Raw genomic sequence first — 20,251 nt, forward strand, 5'->3', positions numbered from 1 at the left:
ACCCAATATGCCATGTGAATGTCAACGCACTTGACGGGGACCTCACGACCTGTGTACTTGAAGCCAGTGCCTTTTATGAGTCCAAGAAAATAGTTGAGCACAGTGAGATCCATCGGTCCCCGGTCTTCACCCAGGACATTCAGATGGTGTTAATGATTTATGCGCTTCGGAGGAGGAGCTGCAATAGCGACAGACCCTGGCTCAGGCGGTGGGCAAATGGCCTGTATGCCACAGCAGATGCTATTGTGTGTTAGGGTTTGCTGTTACTGCAGGCTCAATTAATTAAGGCTTGCTTGCTTTAGTGACAGCTTTCTCATTTGGGGGTGTTGGAGTATGTATTTATACAAAAATGACTCATGGAAAGCTTGCATTTGTCCTTACATCTTTTTTGTGTTGGTTTGCAGCAAAAGTTGCTTTAGTCAAGTGTCGAGACTTGCACTGGGCCATGATGGCCCATCGAGACCAAAGAGACGTCAGTTTGAGTTCTCTGCGCATGCTGATTGTAACCGATGGTGCGAATCCCTGTGAGTATCCACATCCTGCTCTTTCCGGGAGAGGGGTTTCTCAGCCAGTCGTCTCCCAGGCTCAAGCTTAGCTCTGTTTGTAGATCCCTCGGGGAAGATTTCAGTGAGGGCAGCTGGCTGTGACATGGAGCTGTGGGTTGTGGGACATGAGCACCAGGGCAAGGGGGTTTCTGTGCTTTCATCCTTTGAGTACAAGTTGTGAAAGGTGCTGCAAAGGCAGAAACAGGAGAGTTGAAAGGGGAGCTCTTGCGGGTAAAACAGAATTCCGGGAGACATGGTGAGATTGGTTTTGAACTGCTCACAGGGGATAAGGTAAAGGCTTTTAAGAAGAACTTTGAAGGGGAAAAAAAATCCCCAGAAAAATCTGCAAGGAATGCTGTTAGCGAAAAGGCTTAAAGAATGTTTGTCTAGATGGCACCAACTGGAGGGGATACTTGGAATCCCATTAGACCTGTTTTGCTTATGCATCCGGCATGGAAACAGACCTTACGTATGTGCAGTAACTGTTGGAAGCTTGGAAAGTATTTTAAGCCTGTTGTACTGTGAGCGTGTAACAACTCTGAAGCAGGTTGGTGGAGAAAAGGAGACTTGTCCAAGAGAACACGCCAGTTCCCAAATCCCATTCAGGAGGCACTTAAGGTCCTTTGTGGCTGGTGTCTTGGAAGATGCTACCTGCGGTTTATAGAAGTGATGCCGTGTATTTACTCTGCAAATACACTGCGCTTACTTCTAGGTTATTTTACAAACAATTTTAAAAATCAAATTAATTTAAGACATAGTGGCATATTTTCTTTCTTTCCAGGGTCTGTTTCCTCGTGTGATGCCTTCCTGAGCTTGTTCCAGAGCCATGGGCTTAAGCCAGAAGCAATTTGTCCATGTGCCACATCTCCAGAAGCGATGACTATTGCAATACGGAGGTAACGGGCGTAACAGCCTCGCAGTCCGTTCGCCGGATTAAGTGATCCGGGCTGAGGCCTCTCCACACATCAGTTGGTCATAGTTGCCTTAAGCATGTAATAAGCTCCACTGACATTTACTGTGTGCGGTCAGGTATTCAGTAGCCAAGTTTGTAAATATTTCTCCTAACGTGTTGGTGCTTTTTTCCCTCTAAGATGTTTGACAGCTCAACAGTGCCTCTAAGAGCTGTGCACTGCTTTTTCCTACTCTTGATTTACGCTGCTAGTGTGGTATTTGTGAATTGGAGATGAAATTTGATATCACTTTGAACAGTGATTTTTGTAGTTTGTTGCTGTCCATTGCTGCCTTCTCTAATAAATAGCCCTGTAAGCAGCTGGCCTGGGAGCTGGTGTTTAACTGGGCTAAGCTAAAGAGCTGGAAGAAGAGCTGCACTTGCCCAGGAATATGATTTCCTACTTATTGCTCAGTGTGGCTCTTCTGGGAGGTGATGTCATCTCACAGTTTTAAATTGGTTGTGCAAAGCAGAGACACTGAAATATGCATATTTCTGTTGCTGTGGTATCTTCATGTGAGCCCGATAACAGCCCGTGTGCCTGATTGAGTGTATTGATTTTGTGTCCTTCAAAGGCCTGGGGTCCCTGGGGCACCTTTGCCGGGAAGAGCCATCCTGTCCATGAACGGGCTGAGTTTTGGTGTGATTCGTGTCAACACCGAAGATAAAAACTCTGCTCTCACTGTCCAGGATGTCGGCCACGTGATGCCAGGAGGTAAAAATGTGCAGCAGTCTCCTGTAAGAACTTTTTGCGAATGGTCTGGAACGTTTTTAAGAAAAGAAGCGGTCAGTGTTCTCTCCATGTTCAGCCTCGGCAGGGTGGGGACAGTCCCCACACGGGCTGTCGTCCCTGTCACCGTTAAACGTGTCAGCTCTTGTACGAGGCACAGCCTGGGGACTGTTTTAACAATTCGCAATTTGCCCTAGGAATGATGTGTATCGTGAAACCTGACGGACCACCTCAGCTCTGTAAAACAGATGAGATCGGTGAAATCTGTGTTAGCTCCAGAGCAGGAGGAATGATGTATTATGGGCTGGCAGGGGTGACAAAGAATACTTTTGAGGTACGTATAGTAGAATGCATCTTTCTTTCCCCGTTTCCTGTGTAGAACGGATAGCCTTGTATAATCTCTTGGGTTTGGAACTTGTGTTAATGTTGTTGTTTAAAAAGATACACTGAAAAACTCCCTATAGTTAGATACATTCAGTGTTCCCCTTTCATAAAGGTCTCCCATGGTGCTAAAACGGTGACTGTACCAAGGATTCCCTCCCGGTCTCCTCATCACTCCGCTCGCACACAGTGCAATTCTTGGCATGGGGGATGTGTTTCTGTCCTCAGGCAAATCCCCTTTGCCTGCAGTGCCCTCTCTTCTCTTGCAGGTTATCCCGGTGAACTCAGCTGGCTCCCCGGTGGGTGATGTGCCGTTTGTCCGCTCCGGCCTGCTGGGCTTTGTTGGACCCGTACGTAACAGAGTGCTGGAGCATTGCTGTATTCTGTTGTTCCTCCTAATAGCCTTGAATGTTTAGACCTAAAGCGCTTGGCTACAGAAGTATGCGTAAGGAGAGCTGGCTGGGGGTAGGAGAGTTGCAAGTTAATGGATTTGCCCGAGTCCATAGGAACCCTTGCTGTTCCAGCACGCTGGCGTTACCGGGCCTTACTGTGCTGCTTGGTACGTTCTCAGATTGCTAATTCTTCTACAGCCAAGTGTAAGAAGCTTTTCTTATGGCAGTTCTGCTATGAGCACTGGAGTGTCTTGTCTCACCAGTGGCTAGAATGCTTCTCCTGGTTTAGCCATAAATGGTGTGATTTAAAGAGAAAAAGTGTTTTATGCAAATTCCATTGATCTGGTCATAGTTACGAAATATGCAAGTCATCAAAGACATTTGAATATCCACCTTGTGTAGGTCACTCACAGATACCTTTTTATCTTTCAGGGCAGCCTGGTGTTTGTGGTTGGAAAAATGGACGGGTTGCTGACCGTCAGCGGGCGCAGACATAATGCCGATGACATCGTAGCAACTGGATTGGCAGTAGAGTCAATAAAAACAGTTTACAGAGGAAGGTTAGCAAAATAAACCTTGCCCCTCCCCACAAGCTTCTGCACATAATGTAATGAAACAGGTTCCTTCAGGTATGAAGAAGAAATCATTCGAACAGCTATGTTCTTCGATTTCTCTTCAGTAATGGGTTTTCTGAGGGGGGAAGCTCAGTTAAAGTAAATACAGTTTTGGTTTAGACAGCAATTGGCCTGGTCCTGCCCAGCACAGGTCTGTTTTCCCCACTATCCTGTCTGGCTTTTCATCAAGTCTGTGTACTTCAGGGGAAGGAATCAAGTAACAAGATAAGTTGGCCACATGGAGAATTTAATTCTCTGTCTCTGTAGAATTTACTTTTAAGTCTCTGTGGTAATTGGCTCTGCTGGCTGGTGCTCTGCAGCAGGAAGAGTTTCATTACTGTCCAAAGATACTTAATTTTATTTAGCAGTTGTGGATATAATTTTCTACATCCCCAGGCAGGGTTGGAGTTCATGTCTCTAGGACTTAACAGGAGATTTTAAGCCCCCATACGTCATGTAGATGCTTTTAAAGCTTTTATTGCCTCAGTGATTTGCCACAGGTTGGAACAGAAATGTGATGGCAGGTTGAGAGGACAGGGGACTACGCTGTGTAGAAATTTCATCAGAAGGTGGAATTAATCCCTTACCATCCTTCTGACTCAATTTTAATTGTCTAATATTTTCTCTCTGTCATTGTCCCATGGGTTTTTCTTTTTACGAGTTCTGTCTTAAGTCTGTTTCCTTGGCTTCCTGTTCCCAAGGAGTAGAACTGGAATTTGTGCCAGTATGGCTCTCCCCTTTTCCATAGGATCGCTGTGTTCTCAGTGTCTGTCTTCTATGACGAGAGGATTGTGGTGGTTGCAGAGCAGAGGCCAGACGCGTCTGAAGAGGACAGTTTTCAGTGGATGAGTCGAGTGCTGCAGGTGAGCCCGTGGCGTAGGTGGACGAGGTGAGTTTGTGCAGGTTTTTGGTGTGTGGGCAGATCAGAGGCCATCAGCACGCCCCAGATGGAAAGAGCACAGGCTCGTGATCCCTCTTGGCACAAGGTATTTTTACAGGGTCACAAGCTGGGGACATCTGCTGTGTACAAGCTGTTCCATTATGTCCTGAAGGTCCTGGGAAAGCGGCTGCAACGCAGAATAGCGCAGGCGCTGACAAAGTGGTCAGCTTTGTTCTAGCAAGATGACTGTGTAGAGAAACACAGTTGCCTCTCAGCGCTGCAAAGCAGATCCTGTGCTCGGGCTCGGGAGTTCTGCTTTTAGTCTCGGATCACGTTGGTGCTCAAAGTTATGCTTTAAAGCCACCCTTATCCTTTGGAGGGGCATTGTCAGCAGGGAGACAGCAAGCAGAGAAAAGTTAAAACAGCTGAATGAGCGTAGTCCTAAGAAAGTGGAATGAGCAGCAAATACTTGCTTTGAGAGCTGCCTGCGTTGCATGTAGGTCGTTCTTGGGAATGTTGTTTGGGGTTGCGAAGCATGCAGATGTGGGGGAAAACTCAGGGAAGGACCTGGTGGTCTGAATAATGTATTAGATGCCTGAATGCTGAGGCGGACAAAAAGGAATGGAGTGTGATGGTTCAGAGGAGACAGATGGATAAAATCTTAAGATCAGAATCATATGATTCATCAAGCAACTGTGTATATTTTGGGATTTTGGTCATGAAAGATTTAAAAAAGGATTTCTTGTATATGAAATGGATGATAAAGGCGGGGATGCTGACAAGCGCTTAGCTCTTACCACAGGGCTCGCTGCTGTTACAGAGGTGAAATGGAATGATAGTGAGTGACTTGCTTCTCCAGTACCTTTATAAATCATAGACTCATAGAATGGTTTGGGCTGGAAGGGACCTTAAAGATCATCTAGTTCCAACCCCCCTGTCCTTGGCACGGACGCCGCCCATGCAGGGATTTGTCTTGCAGTATGTCGTTATGGCCGGTAGCAGCAGGCTGTTTCCAGTCGTACCCAGAACTCCAGTGACCGTCTTTCCTTTCTCTAGGCAATTGACAGCATTCACCAAGTGGGTGTTTATTGCCTTGCTCTTGTGCCAGCCAATACATTGCCAAAAACGCCGTTGGGAGGAATCCATATCTCTCAAACTAAGCAGCACTTTCTGGAGGGCTCTCTGCATCCGTGCAACATCCTCATGTGCCCGCACACGTGTGTGACGAACTTGCCAAAACCCAGGCAGAAACAACCAGGTAACACGAGCCCGTTAACGTTAATAAACTGAAGTTCACAGTCTCAGACCTAGGAAGCTGCGTGATGCCTCCGACACTGAGCGTCCTACGTGCCGGGGGCCAGAGCTTGTCTTGTGACCTGAGGCTGGGGCCTGTTTAGGGCCTCTCTTCACACGTGTCAGTCAGGAATTTTGATTCCTACTTAGAACTCATTGGGATTCTCTCTGCTGATGACCAGGAGACTAGCAATGCCTTCTGAACTCTGTCAGTGAGGTTTCATTACCTCTCTTCTTGCGCCCGTGCCCAGGAGCAGTGGGATCCTGCAGAGAATCTTTGTTCCTTTGCTGTCCTGCAGATTGCAGTTCTAGGCTGGCTCCTTCCCATTTGCATCAAAAGACTGGATTTCATGCGGCTGTTCTTTATCGACAGGCGTTGGCCCTGCCTCTGTGATGGTGGGGAACCTGGTTGCTGGGAAGCGCATCGCTCAAGCCTCTGGAAGAGATCTTGGTCAAATAGAAGACAATGATTTAGTTAAAAAGGTAAATCAGTATTTATTACAACTAGAGAATGGGAAAAGAATTTACCCTGCAACTGAATGCAAAGCAGCAACATGAAGTGGACTTAAATACTGCCTCTGAAGTAGAAACACTAGTGTTTAATTACTGCCTCTTTGTTTCAGCACCAGTTCCTGACAGAGGTATTGCAGTGGAGAGCTCAAGCAACTCCTGACCACCCACTCTTCCTTTTATTAAATGCCAAGGTACAGTCAGTGCTGAGTCGTTGGGTTTTTTTAAGGTCCACAGCATGTTATTCAGTGCAAGTTTGAGACTCTGTTTAAAATCTTTTGCCTACTCCAGTGTCCTCAGTTTAGTCTCTGTATCAGATTTTGCCCATAGATTTGTAACTTAAAATTTGACCCTTTGAACCTATAGGTCACACACAAATGACTGTTGTGGTTCAGTGCTTCATATTAAAACTGAGCGTGTTTGTAGGTCCCACTGGTTCCTGTATCATTTAATGGTGTATCCCTGTTGAGTATATTCTGGCACGGTTCTGGTGCAAGAAGACCTGAACTGACTCCCTGGAAGGTAGAATTTTCTAGAGCAGCTCTAACTCCATCTCTATCTTTTTGATACCGTAGTGGATAAATGGCTCATTGAATGCCAGCAGCCTATAGGTATAGATAACTAGTAGCTATAGACTGATGCTAGCAAGCAAGTTTTTTGGTTGGTTTGGGGTTGTTTTTTTTCAGCAGCCATTTATCTGACACGTGTTGTGCCAGGCCTTGTTTAGAGCATTTTTGTCTCCTTTCAAGGGAACCACTGTGTGCACAGCCACCTGCCTTCAGTTGCACAAAAAAGCTGAGAGAATTGCATCAGTTCTGTTTGACAAAGGACATCTCAATGCAGGAGACAATGTGGTGCTTCTTTATCCTCCTGGTAAGCAAGTTTTAATAATGACTGCATCCCACTGTGGAAATGCAGCATGGTCTTTCTTTGAAATCTCACTGAGATCTGGAAATACAGGAGAGATCATGGAAACAGCGGTAGTGTAGGGACTGCAGAACTCACTGATCTAGTTCTGACTCCAGAGAGGGCTGTCCTAATGTCTTGCACTATCAGGACTCCAACTTTGATTCTCTAGAGTTTCGGAAAAGCCCATTTGTACCTTTTGAGTGAGAAGGCTGGATCCTGCTGTGTCGTGATGTTTAGAATAAAAGCTTCAGGGCCTTTCTGTGGTTACCAGAGATCCCCGGTATGACCTGTTCACTGCAAAGTTATTGGAAACAGCCTGTGCTGGAGAGTTGCACCCATCGCCCTGCCAGAGACCGCTCAGCTCCTGGTTGTTTCAGATGATGTTTGTCTGAAGTCACGTTGGCAGCTTCTCATCCAGGGAAAGCCTGTAGTTTGCTATGAGACAGCGGCTTCTGGTAGAGGCTGGTGCCATCGCCTTCAGCTGTTCAGAAAATGGGCACTTCGTCTGAGACTGTGGGCACCTTTTCTGCAGCTGGGAGCGGTGGCACGCAGCTTGGTCACTCAGCCTGCGCAAGCCGCTCGCTGCTAGTGAGAGGTGCTCTCCGGTGTGTATCTCCTGCCCTGCCCGACAGCACTGTTCTGTCCTGACTGACTTGTGAGCCATTTGACACTTGGAACATTCTTTTCCTATAAGGCAGAGATGGTTTTCTGTGTGGTGTCTTCTCTGCTTCCCCTATCCCAAGCTTTCTTAGCTTCCTTGTGCTGCCCTCGGTGTTGGAACTGTTTCTGTTACACATCTGGGCTGTGGAAGTGACGGGTGTGTGTACCTTCTTCTAAAGGAAATTGTAACCGGTGCTTGGAGAGAAAGTACTCGGGGGGGAAAGGCTGGTGTCACCAGGGTGTCCATCACCAGTGTCCCACACTACAGCCTGTCGTGTCCTTGCAGGCATTGAGCTAATCACCGCCTTCTATGGCTGTTTGTACGCTGGCTGCATCCCTGTGACCGTCAGACCACCTCACGCTCAGAGCCTCACTGCTACGCTGCCCACTGTGCGAATGATCGTGGAAGTGAGTAACGGGGCCGGAGCGCTCTCGCTTCGGCCTCTCGGGCTGCAGTGGCTGACACAGCGGTTCCCGCGCCCATGCTGCTGCGTGACGGCAGTGATGGAAACACATCTTGTAGCTGAAGGACAGTGTTTTCCTTCATAAAAGGCAAGAGAGAACCACCTCTCCTTATGTGCGAGATGAATTGCTATAAAACAGGTGGTTTCTGAGGGATATGAACGTGATGTTAGCACTTAAAATTTCCCGTTGACGTTCCTGACTGCTGGGCAAGTGCAGATCCCGCTGTTGGTTACTTTCCAAGCCCAGTAAGCAGGAAAGGAGCCCCCCCATTACAACCGTGGGCAGAAAGCCAGATGTAGAGCGGGTAATGGTCTCGCCTGCTCTAAAGGCCCTGGCGTGGTTATTTGCATTTTACTCTGTGTTTTGGGGTTTTAGTGAAGGAAGAGCAGAGCGTGGTGTTGCAAAAACCAAAGAAATTAATGCAGGTTCGTTAGGGGAAGCTGGCTACAGATGGTAAAATGCACTCTCTGAACATCAGATCTTGCAATGACAGTGCCACTGGGACATGCTTTTGTCTTTTTTTTTTTTTTTTTTAGTAAGTGTTTTATCTTTTTAGGTCAGCAAAGCTGCCTGTATTCTCACAACCCAGACCTTAATGAGACTCCTGAAATCCAGAGAGGCAGCTGCTGCTGTAGATGTGAAAACCTGGCCAACCATCATTGACACAGGTGTGGTCCGTGGGCTAAAGACTTTTTGGGGTTCTGTGTAGGGGTTACCGTTGACTTCCGAAGGGACCACTCCCCATTTCTGATGCTAACTGGGTGGCTCCTAAGAATTTGTTTGAATATTTAGAAAAACAATCCAAGATACAAGCTAGATCTGACCCTGTTTACTGACATCTCTTCTGCATTTGTTGAGCCATGCATGGAAAATAATTTTACTGAAAAGCTGTATTTTAGACAACTGTTAATTTCCTTAAGACAAGAGTGAGTTGGTGTCTTTTCCCTTTTCCTGAGATGATTTTGATAAATGATTTTCTATGTGGGAGCTTTGGCAAGGGTCTTGTCATACTAGTCTGTCTCTTTTGGAAAAAGAATTAATAGCTTCATTGTCCATCTTGGGTGTTTTGCAAGTTGTGTTCTTTCAAATACCAGTTCAGTAACCCAAAATTAACCACGTTTGTTCCTTTCTTGTACAGATGACTTGCCCAGGAAGCGGCTGTCTCAGATCTATAAGCCACCTACAGCTGAAATGTTGGCATATCTAGATTTTAGTGTTTCCACAACAGGCATGCTCACAGGAGTAAAGGTACAGGAAAACGGGCTTAGATATCGGGGGGTTGGTGTCTTGTCTTTGGCTGATATTCTGAACCACCTCTCCCCTCAACCTCCACCAAAGCGGGCTCTGGTAGCTTAAATAAAGACCACGCTTTTGCTTTGATAAAGCTCTGGATGCGGCATGACTTTGTGCTGCCGTGTAGGAAGAAGGGTCTCTGCAGTGGGAATTCTGCTGCTGTCGGGGAGGCCTGCGAGCCACCGCGTTCCCCCACCAAGGGCAGGACAGGAACGCAGCTGACACAGGATAAGAAACTAAAAAATGAAAGCCTTAGACTGTCATTAACGATGTTTGAAGCCTGGGATGCCTAAAGCTTTTAAGCAATAGCTGTTGGTATTGCTGTTTCTGGTTTGCTGTGGCTCAGAGGGTTCTGCAGTGCTCTGCCGCTGCTATGGAAGATCAAGGAAGAAGAAACAGTTTATGGAGAAGTGTTTTCCAGGCAAAACTATCTTTATTCTTACCAACGTGTCTTGATATAGTCGTATTCTGATGCCCTTGAATTTGAGAGGGTTTCTCTCTCTCCTGTGTTGCAGATGTCCCACGCAGCCGTGAGTGGCCTTTGCAGGGCCATCAAGCTTCAGTGCGAGCTCTACTCCTCCCGGCAGATCGCGATCTGTCTCGACCCCTATTGTGGCCTGGGGTTTGTGCTCTGGTGCCTCTGCAGGTACGGCTTTTGAGGGGAAAAAGGAAAAGATTAACTCTTGGCTGGATATAAATGGGAAATGGCAGTCCACGTATTTATCTGGTGTAATTACAGGCAGATTATGTTGACATTACCAAAATGACTAATTTATAATAAGGGGAGAATTTGTCTTTGAACTGAAAATAATATGTTCCCTTCTCCTGCAGATTAGCAAGATGTTATCCTCTCTTGATTATGTGTATTTGTGCTGCCAAATACTACTGGCTCCAGAATGTTTCTCTTGCCTTTCTTCTGTGATTATATGTTGCAGTGAGGGAGTTTTCATTCTGTAAACTGTGTGGTCGAGCCAGTTCTCTTCACTCTGACAGTGTGTGTGCACGTTTGTGTGTGTATAAATTATTATTCTTGTACAGTAAGTTGTATTTTTTAAATGATGTTGCTAGTGAAGGTGGGCATCGGAGCTATTATCAGTTTGCCTCAGGTGCAGAGTCCCACAACCTGCTTCTGGTCTTGGAATGTAATGTGAAAATACAGTAAATATTAATTTAAAGATAACTACATGCTACACAAAAAATGTTTTCTTCCTTAATGTTCTTCACAGTGTGTATTCTGGACACCAGTCAATTTTAATTCCTCCTATGGAGCTGGAATCCAATCTTTTTCTCTGGTTGTCTACTGTCAGCCAGTATAAAATAAGGGACACTTTCTGTTCCTATTCAGTCATGGAACTGTGCACAAAGGGACTTGGAAACCAAGTTGAAATGTTAAAGGTAAGAAATGTTCCCTGAGTGTGACCTTACATAAATTAAGGAAACTGTGGGGCTAAAGCAAAGTGATACAATTGTTAAATACAGCAGTTTTCCTGTTGCTCAAGTCTCCGGTCCACAGCTTGCCCAAAAAGCAAAAGCAGCAAAAACTGTTTGCAGCCCTGGGCAACTAGGGGGTGTATTGCAGGGTGGGAGTGTATCGCGGTGCAGGATGACCTGGGCGAGGGGACAGAGTGTATCCTCAGCAAGTTCGCTGATGATACCAAACTGGGAGGGCTGGCTGACACTCCAGAGGGCTGGGCCACCATCCAGCGTGACCTGGACAGGCTGGAGAGCTGGGCAGAGAAGAACCTCATGAGGTTCAACAAGGGCAAGTGTAGGGTCCTGCCCCTGGGGAGGAAGAACCCCAGGCACCAATATAGGTTAGGGGTGGACCTGCTGGAAAGCACTTCTGAGGAGAAGGATCTGGGGGTCCTGGCGGATAGTGAACTATCCGTGAGCCAGCAATGTGCCCTTGTGGCCAAGAGGCCATTGGAATCCTGGGCTGCGTAGGGAAGAGTGTGGCCAGTAGGTGGAGGGAGGTCATTCTCCCCCTCTACTCTGCACCAGTGAGGCCACAACTGGAATATACTGTGTCCAGTTCTGGGCTCCCCAGTTCAAGAGAGACAGGGAACTACTGGAGAGAGTCCAGCGTGGGGCAACTAAGATGATGGAGGGATTGGAGCATCTTCCTGATGAGGAAAGGCTGAGAGAGCTGGGGCTCTTTAGCCTGGAGAAGAGAAGGCTGAGGGGAGACCTTATCAATGCTTCCAAGTATCCAAAGGGTGGGTTGAAGGAGGATGGAGCCGGACTCTTTTCAGTGGTTCCCAGTGACAGGACGAGGGGCAACGGGCACAAGCTGGAACATGGGAAGTTCCATTCAAATAGGAGAAAAAACTTCTTTCCGGTGAGGGTGCCAGAGCCCTGGAAGAGGCTGCCCAGGGAGGGTGTGGAGTCCCCTTCTCTGGAGATGATTTCAAGACCCGTCTGGATGCTCCCGAGTGATGTGCTCTGGGCAACCCTGCTTTAGCAGGGGAGTTGGACTAGATGGGGACTCTAGAGGTCCCTCCCAACTCTGCCAATTCTGTGATTCTGTGGGAGGAGGCTGCTGGGCAGAGCCCGGGGTGAGGTGCCGGCAGCAGGATGCTCTGCAGAGGAGTCACTCGTGTAAGAGTCTGCAGCGAGGGCTCGGACCAGCAGACAAAGGAAAGCAGATGTTTCAGGCAGTTTGCTAAATAAAGGAGGTTTCTCCTTGGAGATGAGAGGAAGGAAAAAAAATAGCTACATAAAACACTTGGAAGTGGCTTTTTGCATGGGGTTTACTGACAGTGTACTGTGCGGTTAAGGATCAGTGTGTTCTGGTGGTGTCTGCTTTGGGGTGTCACCAGTTAAACAGCGTAACACAGAGATTCCAACAGCTGGCTAGTGCTGGTCAGTGCATTCATGATCATGGCTAGAAATAATAATGGATTCTGGTCCTGGTTTTGTTAAAGACCCGGTGTAATCCCAGTAAATGACTTTGGTCTCACCTGGTTTGGTTTCCATCTATATAAGCAGTGAATAGCAGATGTGATCGGAGCTGAAGAGCACCGCAGAAGCACGGGATTCTATGTTCTGTAGCAGAGGCAGAAGAACTGTTAGTGCGTATTTTCTTCTAGCAGTGTTTCTAGGCTCTGGTCAGACACATTTTATAATTACAAATAGAAGCTGAAAGAAGAAATAACTTGAAGACAAGAAGAGGGTTTGCCCTGCGTTTCCGGAGTAATTTCCAGGAATAAAAGGCAAATGTCGCTACTTGTGTGGGGACAGATCTTGGTGCAGTGTGGCAGAGGTAATTAACATGTACAGCCCTTTGCGCTCATTTGTGCTTTTTCCAGACACGAGGAATCAATCTGTCCTGTGTCCGGACTTGTGTGGTAGTTGCAGAGGAACGGCCGCGAGTTTCTCTCACTCATTCCTTCTCCAAACTCTTCAAAGACATCGGCCTGTCCTCTCGTGCTGTAAGCACCACCTTCGGCTCGAGAGTCAACGTTGCAATCTGTTTACAGGTAACCCAGGGCTTTCTAGTGCATGTGCTGTCCCGGGCGTCGCATTTCCAGGTTCAGTTGGGTTCTGAATCGGCAAAATTCCTGCTCTGCACAGGCTTCTGCGTTGCATAGCCTGACATCTGCTTTGTAGAGAACAGCTGGCACGAGATTTAAGCAGCTTCTCTTGTTTTCAGCTGCCAGATTATATCGCAGATGCTCAAAGCAAGTGAAACATGACATTAGAGAACTGTTTATTTCCATGTAAACAGTGACTAGTTGCCCCAGGGCCGATAGCTGAGTGTGTCTCCATAGCAGCCCCCCCTCCCCAGAGACACCTCCCACACTGGTGTTGGTGTAGAGAGAAAACACCCTGGTTACTGCAGTGTTTCCCTTAGTGCAACTGCAAAGGTGGGGAAATGTGAATATGAATTTTGCTGCCGGTAAGAAACCCCTGGAAAGGTTTATGAGCTCAGGCAGAAGTTACCCTGACTTCTGTAGAGACATTAACTTTTTTTAAAAATGTTAACTCTTCAGGGAACATCTGGGCCCGATCCCACCACGGTGTATGTAGATCTGAAATCCTTGAGACATGACAGGTACAGTCAGTTTACTTCAACTTATTTACTAACTCTATAAAATGTTGTAATGGTACTGAGCTATCACACCTCTCAGCAGATTTCAGCTCCTTTTCCCTGACAATGTTTTCTTTACCCTCAGAGTACGTCTGGTGGAAAGGGGGGCTCCACAAAGCCTGCTGCTCTCAGAGTCTGGGAAGGTAATTTCTTCTCATTGCCTAAAGGCATCTGATCACCTCATGTTGCTTTTCATGCCCCTCGTGACCTAGATGCGTAGCGAGGAAGGGTAGTCTTGTGGCATGGCATGAGAAGAGGGGATAGGTGGTTACACTCTTCCTCTGGAGGTCAGTTTGGTTTATAATGAACTATCTGTTGATTTAGAAACGTGCTCTGGTGCGAACTGGGAGAATTGGTTCTGCTTACAGTAAATGAACCCTATCAAAAGTGTCTGCTGTTGCATCCTTGAAATCAGCATTTGACATTTACTGTAGCTCGTTTCCTTCTTTAAATGGATTAACAAAAAGAGGTTTCCCAGTAGTTTTTAACATTGGATTTTTCAAAATCAAGGTCTAGCAATGTTTACAGGCCTGGAATCCCTTCCCAGTGTGGCTCTTGAGTGGCGAAATGCCTTCATTCCGTTAGCGTGCTTCAGCATACATGCTCTAGCATGTTTTCTATGTTTGTAGTTTCTGTGGGTGAAATGATGCCTTCGCGGAGGTGAACAAACAGCCTTTGTATTTTAGTTGTGCATGAAGATGATCCATACACGGGTTACATAGTCCTCCTTGTGATCTTTAGATTTTACCTGGAGTCAAAGTGGTCATCGTGAATCCTGAGACAAAAGGGCCTCTTGGAGACTCTCACCTTGGGGAGGTAAGTGCAGATTTCGCTATTTGGGTCACTTCTGTTGTCATCTCCTTGCACTAAATTCTCTCTGTGGGCTTATGTAAGCTGCGGGGTGACAGTTTGTGAGTGGTGATACTTGAGGCCTTTTTAAGCTGAGTTATTGCTGGAGTGTTCAGAATTTGGCTGGGTTATTTTACTGCCAAGTTTTACGAAGAAGAAAGCCTACTAGAAGGGAAGGTTTATTCCACTCTAAATCTTGCATAACTGGCTTCCAAATAATCTAATTTACGTTTTGCTTTCCTTATCTTGATTACACACCAGTATATTTGATCTGTGGTGATAGGTTATTATCAATTTTTTGACTTCACATGTTATAAAAATCCACAGTTTATTTACTCAGATGATCCTCAGCTTACAGGTATTGGGAGAGCAGATCTGCAAGATGCATTTTTAAGATCCTACAGGATATTCGGAGGTTTGAACTAAATGCAGAACATTTTTGGATTGAAAAATCTCAGATAAAAAGGGAACCTTCTTGTTACAGTTTATTACTTGTTCATTTCAATGCTCAGCAGATGCTCTGGTTCTGCAGTGTGTGGATCTGACTGGTTTTCTGCTTCCTGTGCAGATCTGGGTGAACAGTCCACACACGGCCAGTGGCTACTACACCATCTACGACAATGAAACCCTTCAAGCTGATCATTTCAACACTCGCCTGAGCTTTGGCGACGCTGCTCAGACACTTTGGGCTCGGACTGGGTACCTTGGTTTTGTTCGTCGGACTGAGCTCACAGCAGCCAGTGGAGGTACGGCAGAAACTCGTCTTTATTTTCTAAATAAAGATGAAGAGCTTGCTTTCACATGTCTGGATACCAGAGATGTTTGTTTTATCTAAATTCCATTTATTGTCTGACACTTTCTGCTCCCATGGTATGCTTAATTTCCCATCTCTCCTCTCTAGAGCGCCACGATGCACTATACGTTGTTGGAGCACTGGATGAAACGCTGGAACTGAGGGGGCTGCGGTACCACCCCATTGACATCGAGACTTCTGTATCTCGAACACACAGAAGCATTGCTGAATGGTAAAACAGCTGCCAAAATGGAATTCATCCTAACCTAGCTGAAATGTAGCAATGTTCATGCAAAGATGCAGGATTTACAGAAAAAAATACGTGAGGCAGATTCAGATCCTTTTCTTGTGTTACCATCAGCAAGTCGTGCACCTCGTTTCCCATCTGTAGATCAGAATAATCCTGGGCTCACTGACTCAATGTTTTCTCACAAGCCTTAATTAAAAATAGAAATGATGATTTCCTGCTCTGTGATGTGAAGAACCGTCTATGTTTGAGTCAGTGAAAGCAGCATTTAGTGCGTGTGTCACGCTGGGTGGTATCGGGATGTGTTCGAGCTGATCTTCAACACGCTGGGACTAGGTCCCCTCGGAGTTAGGTCACTTGGAAACGCAGCCCAAAGCAGGTGGTAAACTCTATCTAAGGACAAAGAACTGTAAACTTTGGATCTTTGTGAAAATAACTGGGGTTTCTGTTTGTTTGTTTTTCTTTTTAACTTTCAGTGCTGTGTTCACATGGACCAACTTGCTGGTGGTGGTGGTGGAGCTGTGTGGCTGCGAGCAGGAAGCCCTGGATTTGGTTCCTCTGGTTACAAACGTGGTCCTGGAAGAACATTACCTGATTGTGGGCGTGGTGGTGGTGGTGGATCCTGGAGTTATTCCTATCAATTCCAGAGGAGAGAAACAGCGAATGCATCTCCGTGACAGTTTTCTAGCCGACCAGTTAGACCCCATATACGTAGCCTATAACATGTAACGTGTACGGGGGAAGTGACGTTCAGAAACTCTGCGGGACCACTAAGTGACAAAGGGTGGCTGTAGAAACGAAGCTGGTGAATATTACTAATACTTGATATAAAGTTTGAGATTGCTGCCACATTCCCTTCATCTCATCCTGTGGTGTTAAGATCCTGTTAACTACCATCGGACAAAAGGAAATGTGGTAGACAATGGAAAACACTCGTAACAGTTTACTGAAATATTAGCTTTATAGAAAACGCAAAGTTGACAAGTGTGTGAGCTACAAAATCCCTAAGGCCTTTACAGTAGTGTTACTTTTTTCATCCGTTGTACATATTTGTATTTTTATCTAATACTGTTTTAGGATTCTATAAGGGGAGGGTTTATTTAGTTAAGATAATAAACTATTAAGAAAAGGGTCATCAGAGTTCCGCAGTTCCCTGCTATATAATGTAGTTGGCATCTGTACTGTAGCTATCCATTCCGTGGGATCACACGACTTATTTAAAATTGTGCCATGACCAAATCGATAACTTACGGAATCTAAGAGTTACTTATTCATATAGATATTTCTTGAATTTAAAAAGAATTTTGCCTATATTTTAAATATGTAAATATTACTATACATAATTCACTTAGATAGAAGATTAACTTGGGATAATGATGACAGCTGAAGGTAGACGTTTTTAAGGACAAGTAACTTTTGTGGTCCTTGGCATAGTTCTGTTTGGTTGGACAGCTAATGCGAGATACACACGCCTTTCACAAGTTTTCTTATTTCAGTATGTAGTCTTTTATTGCTGGCCAGAAGTGTGTCATAGCATGTTAGAAACCTGTGATTTTAAGGCACATCTTTCTAAAAGAGGCTGAATTTAAAGAGGAGCATGGAATTTGGTAGAAATGGCAGTGCAAACCCAAAATGCATAACTGGTGTGATGCCCCTGAGGGGCAGCCTCTGCCTCCACCCTCTGGGACACCTCATGTTTAAAGGGAAAAGAATTCCTTTGGATTGACACACAGTTCAAGTCCCTTTTTGTGCAATTCAGGCGTTATTCCATAGAGTTCCCTCTTGGTAGAGCAAGAAATATTGTAAATAGGCTTTCATGGAAACTGGGCGGCAACAACCCACTCTTTCTCCAAGCGTTCACTAGAAAGAATTAATTCTGGGGTTTAAGTTGAATGCAACTTTTTGTTTACAGGAGGAGGTACAAAAATGAGAGAGAGCAGTTCTGGTAATCACATTGTTAATTAACTTTGTGAAAATTAATATCCCAGCCTTCAAAATACCATGTTGGCATTCCCATCAGTAACTACAGAAAGAGAAGCCTGAGAGCACCGGGTTTAAGCTCTTACTGTTGGGCAGTGATTGCACAGCGGCTGAGGGAGAGACCCTGCTTAAGCTTTGACTCAAAATTACCTTCCTTCTGTCTGATACTTAATAATCAAACTTTTAAGAACAATAAATCCCTCTGGGTGTTGAGAAAATACAGGTTTTGGAAGCAATGAGAGCTGCTACCCGATACTGCAACAGGTTTGGGGTTTTTTGAGTCAAATGGGGTATATACAGTGTAAATAAACTTGGTGTTAAAATGTTCGAGGTGACCTCATCCAGAGTTTTGGGGCAGTTTTTAAGGGTTTTATAGAAGGAACTCGGCAGATCCTGTGGCAGTTATCAGAGGGCATCTCTAAGCAATCCCCAGTTTTGTTTTGAAAAACCCCTGATACGTTCTGTTAGCTCTTCACCGAAAACAGGACTATTAAAATTTAGATATCTTAACTACCATCTAATTCCAGTTCCAATTCCAATACCAGTTCCAAAGGACATTTTGGAAAAATATTTGGGAGCGGGGAATAGATTTAGAAACTGGAAGTTAATGGCAAGTGCAGACAGAAGTTCTTGGCAAACGCTTGGGTTTCCAGGCGCACACGCGCCACGGCGGTGCCGCTCCACCGCGCTGCTCCTGGGGCTGCTCTCTGGGCTCTCGCCCTCTGCGTCCGAAATACCTGCCTGTGACATCTTCAGTAGATTTAGTTTTAAGAAATTGGCCACAACGAAGCAAGTGGCGGGTGTAGCTGTGACTGATGGAGTTGGTCTGTGACTTATTTAGGGTGTAAAGGGCACGGAAGTTGTTCTCCCTTCTCAGCCGGTGAAGTCCTGTGAGTACGTGTTACACAGCACTGTATTTTTTTCCTGTTTTCTTGCCCAACAGCGTGACCTGCAGCACAGCCTCGCTTCAGCGTTGCCCATTTCAAAAGAAAATTCTCATGGTCTTGACCTTTTTCTTACTCAAATCAAAGCTTTAGAGAAATCGTTTCAACAAATGCTTTAATTTGTCCATTGAAGTGGATTTTAAGTACAATTCTAGGATTGTCTTTTATTTTTACTCGCAATTTTTCAGAAATAAGAAAGGTGTTTATTAATTTGATCAAAGATTCCCAGTTTGTGGCAGATGGACTTTCTGAAATGGCATTTTTGAATGACATACTGGATTATCTTGACTTTTTTTTTTCTCCTTGTTTTTTATTTGGATAGGTATTGATAGCTTCTTAGGCTTTGGGGTTTTATCTTGCAAGTTTACTGTCTAACTCTTTGTCTTTATTCTGGCACGTTACGTTTCTCTGTGTTGGAGAGCTGGAAGTTCACAGTCCTCCCCGTAGAACATGTTCCCTTCTCCATGGCCCGTCGGTGCCCGGTTCTGCCGGTGCCGGGGGCTTCTGTCCGTGTGCGGCAGCGAAAAGCCACGTCCTGGGTGGGGAGAAGCGTGGAGGGAGCTGTGACTCCAAACCCCCCATTTCTGACTCGGGCTCCACTGACGACCTGCCGCGGGGCCCTTTCACTCCTTCCGCTGCTTAGTCTGTAGATGAGGATAAAATCTAATAATCTAATTAACCGTCACGCGTCCCTGTGCGGCGACCCGCTGTGTGCGCCAGGTACGGAGGGGTTTCCCCGTGGCCTCTCCGGGGTGGGGTGTCTGTTCCTGCAGAGCAGAGGCGATGGTCGGGGGGGGCCGTCGGAGACGGGAACATTCCCTTTCCCTGTCACCTGGTGTCGTTTGTCCAAGAACGAGCCCAGACAGAGCCGGGCCGGGCACGTTTCACGCTCAGGTTGGGTCTCGGATGCTTTTCCGTAGCTGCCGGACTGTGTGCCGAGCCCCCGCCACCCCCACGGCCCGGTTCGATTTCCAGCTCCCCACTGGCAGAAGGCAAATCATTCCCTGCTGCTGTCCGTCAGATTCCAAGGAACAGCTGAAGTGAAGCTTAAAAACTAGGAATTCTTAACACTTTGAAGTAAAATATTTTCTACGTCTTACTGTTTATGAATGCTCCCTAAGCAAAATCCGTGGGTACAGGTAATTTTGAGTCCTGTTTCATTAAAATTTGCACTGCGTTTCTGATTTAAATAAGTGTAATTAAGATGTGTCATACTAACGGTCCTAAAAATAAGGCTGTAAAAACAAGATAAATTTTACCCCTAAATGCAATTTTTCTTTAGTTTCTGTCAACTTACTTACCATTGTCAAATTCAGACTACAGCATTATGTAATTATGTATAAAGTTTTTATTTATTTAAAATTAGATTAGCTATACATTTTTAAATGTAACATCTGGCTGGACAGTGTTCCATTAACGCATTGATTGTGTTTCCTTTGTCTTGTGTTAATAAATATTGGTGCCTGATTGCTCGCTTAGTTCTTCATCTGCTGTCTCTGCGAAGGATACTTTTTTTTCTTTTATTATTTTTATTTTGACCTGGAATTCAGGGAGAGATTGACCGACTCTCAAACCGTTGCCATTCCCGACGGAACATGGGGGGTTTGTTCCTGGGGGGCTGAAGCCACGGAGGCTCAGTGTGAGCTGACGACGCAGAAACCACGTCAGCGCTCGAGATCTAACCCTGGATAACCATCTCCACGGACCTCAACTGACCACAGAGGTTT

The 20,251-nt window shown here is 45.8% G+C and overlaps 1 protein-coding gene across 1 annotated transcript in view; it reads left to right on the forward strand.

The window, feature by feature from the left end:
* The window catches only part of DIP2B (disco interacting protein 2 homolog B), a 70,774-nt gene extending 50,784 nt beyond the window's left edge, over positions 1-19,990 (forward strand). The window contains exons 16-38 of the mRNA XM_074165024.1: positions 405-524; positions 1,327-1,441; positions 2,070-2,209; positions 2,422-2,558; positions 2,875-2,955; positions 3,430-3,557; positions 4,360-4,474; positions 5,548-5,749; positions 6,158-6,267; positions 6,408-6,488; positions 7,044-7,167; positions 8,150-8,271; positions 8,885-8,996; positions 9,467-9,576; positions 10,137-10,267; positions 10,848-11,016; positions 12,930-13,100; positions 13,614-13,675; positions 13,797-13,854; positions 14,453-14,527; positions 15,129-15,306; positions 15,462-15,585; positions 16,077-19,990. Coding sequence (XP_074021125.1) covers positions 405-524; positions 1,327-1,441; positions 2,070-2,209; positions 2,422-2,558; positions 2,875-2,955; positions 3,430-3,557; positions 4,360-4,474; positions 5,548-5,749; positions 6,158-6,267; positions 6,408-6,488; positions 7,044-7,167; positions 8,150-8,271; positions 8,885-8,996; positions 9,467-9,576; positions 10,137-10,267; positions 10,848-11,016; positions 12,930-13,100; positions 13,614-13,675; positions 13,797-13,854; positions 14,453-14,527; positions 15,129-15,306; positions 15,462-15,585; positions 16,077-16,329 — 2,918 coding nt within the window. The 3' untranslated portion in view covers positions 16,330-19,990. The remainder of the gene's footprint in view (positions 1-404; positions 525-1,326; positions 1,442-2,069; positions 2,210-2,421; positions 2,559-2,874; positions 2,956-3,429; positions 3,558-4,359; positions 4,475-5,547; positions 5,750-6,157; positions 6,268-6,407; positions 6,489-7,043; positions 7,168-8,149; positions 8,272-8,884; positions 8,997-9,466; positions 9,577-10,136; positions 10,268-10,847; positions 11,017-12,929; positions 13,101-13,613; positions 13,676-13,796; positions 13,855-14,452; positions 14,528-15,128; positions 15,307-15,461; positions 15,586-16,076) is intronic.
* The last annotated feature ends 261 nt before the right edge of the window (positions 19,991-20,251 follow it).

This window comes from Numenius arquata, chromosome 29, assembly GCF_964106895.1.
Source record: "Numenius arquata chromosome 29, bNumArq3.hap1.1, whole genome shotgun sequence".
Classification (NCBI taxonomy): domain Eukaryota; kingdom Metazoa; phylum Chordata; class Aves; order Charadriiformes; family Scolopacidae; genus Numenius; species Numenius arquata.